General features: G+C 43.5%; 1 protein-coding gene across 1 annotated transcript; it reads left to right on the top strand.

The window, feature by feature from the left end:
• Nucleotides 1-2,196: 2,196 nt before the first annotated feature.
• LOC122023282 (glycosyl hydrolase 5 family protein-like) lies at nt 2,197-3,877 on the top strand. Its single transcript, XM_042581344.1, has 2 exons — nt 2,197-2,538; nt 2,666-3,877. The coding sequence occupies exons 1-2, from the start codon at nt 2,299-2,301 to the stop codon at nt 3,875-3,877; spliced, it is 1,452 nt and encodes a 483-aa protein (XP_042437278.1). The 5' UTR covers nt 2,197-2,298.
• Nucleotides 3,878-4,303: the final 426 nt, after the last annotated feature.

The following is a 4,303-nucleotide window of genomic DNA, read 5'->3' as shown; positions in this document are numbered from 1 at the left end:
CAATCTTTGAGCTACTCGGTTCTATATCTATACAGTCTCTCGTTGCTATCTATGATATTTAGTAGATACCAAACGGATACTAGATACTGGATATATATAGATACCAGATATCATGTTTACTTGCTTTGACTGCTATTTATTCATGTTTCTTATTGAGCATGCTGGTTTCATGTAGCATACTTGTTTCTTTTTATATGTATATGACGACTGTTGCATTTTTCGCATCATGTCATTGCATGCATGCCGGCGACCATGTCTCCCTTATGGTTGAAAGGGTCGTTGGCCTGGGCTGCACGCTCAGCCATTCATTGGTAGTGGTAGCTGGAGCGTGTCGCTTGTCCTATCGTGCCCCCCACTCGTAGACTCATGGATAGTGATAGCTGGAGTCGCGGGCAGCAGGGACCCCTGTCACAGATGTAATTATTCAGCTACTATGCAACTGTCCCCTCGACCACTCGAGAGTAGTGGTAGCTGGAGTGGTGTACAGTCTGTTACTGACTCGGCCTCTCGACTATACAGGGGGCATGGTGCAGAGGGGTGAACTTATGGTTAACATGAATATACCTCACATGATACCTATGTAGTTTTGAGTTGTACTGTAGCAGGTCTTTGCTACATCTGACCTTCTATTACTAGCCTAGGATATGGTTTCAAGTATGGACACTTATTATAATATCACTGTTGTATCTACTATTTTCCCTACGAGACTATATACCTTTGTATCTCTAGTTCTTTACTATACTCATGCAATATCTGTCTATTACCCGCTGAGTCTTTATACTCACTAGCCCTTAAACTGGTTATTTCGTCAGGTAGCAGGTAAAGGATTTATAGAGTCGCCTGGATATCCTTTCCGCCACTCCCACGTCACATTCGAGGGCGGTCTTATGATTTTGGTATTCCTTATACTATTTGTATTTTGGTTTTGTACTTGTTCTTGTATTTGTGTATTCTGTTATTTGGAGTATTGATTGTGGTATCTTATGTTTGGTTTGTTAATATTGTGTCAAGCCAAGCCGGCTCGCAGTTAGTTGTTCTGGTGTTTTATGTTCCTTATATTGTGATTTCCGCTGTGTTATGTTTCAGCTGTGTGGGTTGCATATTAAATCCGTGTGGTTGTGTTATTTATCCAACCGTGTAGATTGTTATCTACTGCTGATGAGTATGTCTATGGTTATATGTACTTATGCTTCATATTGTCACTGGTACCAGGGAGATGCTGTCGAAATTTATCAGTAGGGACTCCTTTGGGGGTGTGACAACTACAGAGCAAATCTATGTGAGAAGAGGCAGACATGACATGTGGCTAAGATCCAAAGAACTTCTAAAACTGTTCGGTAAGAGTAGCGATTATGACATTGGATGATTGAGTCACGCCAGAATTTGTAAGAAGAACTGCTACTGTCATGCTGGGTGCTTCAGGTTGAAGGAAACGTTGTTGTAGTTGACTTACTAAATTTCTATGGATATGGAAAAATCAATAGTCGTCGGCTAGACTTAAAGAACTTAAAATTCAATCTTCACCGTTAAAAATATAATCCTGAATGTGAGGAACATTCTCTGAAAGTTTCAAGGTGATCCAACGATTGAAACTTAAGAAAATACAATTCTTCTACCGCCGTCTCAAAGAATTCTGAAAATAAAACTATTCCACGATTCACCAAGAGAGAAGATGAGGAAATGGATTGACTCTGATACCATGAGAACAAAACAAAAAATGTAAATAGAGCGTAAAAGTAACACGAAACGAAAAAGAGAAAGAGATAATCACAAAAGGAGACTAGTAAATTGTATTACTAAAAATTTAGATCTAGAAAGGGGAAGGAAAACTAAATATAAATAGATAATAAAAAAATAATAGAAACATTAAATTATCTTTATATAATAATAATTTATTATATATTAACCAGACGAAAGAGCATGATAAATAATCCTTAGCATATTAGCAAATAGCTAGAGTTTTAACTCCTTGCTGTTCTTAGTTGACCTTATCCTTTTTAGATTTTTAGTTTTTAATCTTTACCTTTATCATTACCTTTGTCTTTATCTTCCTCTGTCAGTAACTGTGTATAAATAGAGAGACGGTGCAGATGAATCACGAGACAACCAGGCAAGAGGAGGAAAAGGAAAATGGAATCTTCACTTGTCCTTATTCCTCTGTTATTGTGTTTCATTGTGCAGGCGGCGACGGCGGCGGCGGCTTATCCGCTATCAACGTCAGGGCGGTGGATCGTCGACGCTGGCTCCGGCAAGCGCGTGAAGCTGGCGTGCGTGAACTGGCCGTCTCACCTGGAGCCGATGGTGGCGGAGGGGCTATCGAAGCGGCCTCTGGACGAGATATCGAAGGCAATAGGAACTATGGGGTTCAACTGCGTCCGATTCACCTGGCCAACGTTCCTCGCGACTAACGACTCCCTCGCCAACCTCACCGTCCGACAGTCCTTCGAGCGACTCAGCGCCCTGAATTCCACCGATGTCTCATTAATCGAACGCCACAATCCAGCTCTCATCGACCTCCCTCTCATCGAAGCTTATCAGGTGACCAATCAGTTATCTCCTCGCGCGATCTGTTTCCTTCAAATTATACATATCATATATATTAAATCAGACTCCGGTAGATAATATATAATGGAGAAATTAAATAAATTCAATGATAATAATGCAGGCTGTAGTTTCAAATCTTGGAGACAACAATGTGATGGTGATATTGGACAACCACATAAGCAAGCCAGGGTGGTGCTGCAGCAGAACCGACGGTAATGGCTTTTTCGGAGACACCTACTTCGACCCGAACGTGTGGGTGGAAGGCCTACACAACATGGCCACTCTATTCAGATCGCATAAGAACGTGATCGGGATGAGCTTGAGGAACGAGCTGAGAGGACCGAGAGAAAACGTGGAAGATTGGTTTAAGTACATGGAGATGGGAGCCGAGGCAGTGCATGCGGCTAACAAGGACGTGCTCGTCATCCTCTCCGGCCTTAGCTTTGACAACGACCTCGGCTTCCTGTCCACCAGGCAACCGAATGTGAGCTTTTCTAGCAAGAGCAAACTCGTGTTCGAGGTACACTGGTACTCCTTCTCCAACAGCGAGGCGTGGGGCAACGGCAACCCCAACGACGTCTGTGGGAGGATCTCCGGCAGCGTCACCAACAAGGCCGGCTTCCTGCTCGACCGCCAGTTTCCTCTGTTCCTTAGTGAGTTTGGGATTGACCAGAGGGGAGTGAATGAGAGGGACAACCGATATTTCAGCTGCGCCTTGGCATATGCTGCAGACAAGGACTTGGATTGGGCACTGTGGACGTTGCAAGGGAGTTATTATCTCAGGGAAGGCGTCGTGGAGTTGGAGGAGGTGTATGGCCTTCTCTCATTGAACTGGAATACAGTTCGGAACCAAACCCAGTTGCAGAGGGTCCGATCCATACAGCAACCTTTTCGAGGTCCAGGTTTCTCTGATGTTCCACCCTACAAGATTATCTTCCATCCCTTGACCGGGCACTGCGTCACACTCGACTCCTCTCGACGTCTCACCCTTGCAATAGGCCCTTGCAGCCAAAGGTGGAACTTCAATGACGGCCAAACTTTGTCCCTGACGGCAGGTTCAACGTCTTCCTGCATCACCGCCATCGGGGTCGGGATGCCCGTCGCGATGGCAGAATGCGACCGTGTGACGAGCTCCAAGTGGGAGCTTTTGTCCTCCTCCCACATGCACGTGTCGACCAAAGTCGCCGGCGGCAATGCGACTGTGTGCTTGGATGTCGGCGGCGACGGCAGGAGCTTGATCACGAATCCTTGCCGGTGCTTGGGTGGGAACGCGAGCTGTGACCCTGAGGGCCAGTGGTTTAAGTTGGTCAGCTCCTCCAGACTAATTAGTTAATTGATCAATGCTGACCAGTGTGGAGACCATGATTATAAAATTGTGTCATTTCTAATTTAAATGGTTTTAGTGTAATTCGATGATTTATGATTTCATTTTATAAAAAAAATGGTTAAACTGATGATCGTTTAGGTACGGCGTCAAAAGTGAAATTATTAAAATCTTAAATATATGTCATTTGGATAACTCTTGTTATTAGTAACGTGAAAAGTTACATTAACACTTTCTCTTGTGACAGTCTGGTGGTTGAAATGCGAACTGTTTTCATATAAGATTTTGAATTCAAAATTCTCGATGTATTTAAGTATGTCTTTCTTCATATTGATTTAGACAATATAGAGACGAATTAACGAGAGGGTTGGAAACGAGTAAATCGTCTCCTCATATCACTTGTTGGCCACAAGTGAAAAGTGATACTAAAATCTA

This window comes from Zingiber officinale, chromosome 9B, assembly GCF_018446385.1.
Source record: "Zingiber officinale cultivar Zhangliang chromosome 9B, Zo_v1.1, whole genome shotgun sequence".
Lineage (NCBI taxonomy): Eukaryota > Viridiplantae > Streptophyta > Magnoliopsida > Zingiberales > Zingiberaceae > Zingiber > Zingiber officinale.
Note: the sequence above shows the minus strand (reverse complement) of the source record. Positions and strands in the feature narration are given on the sequence as shown.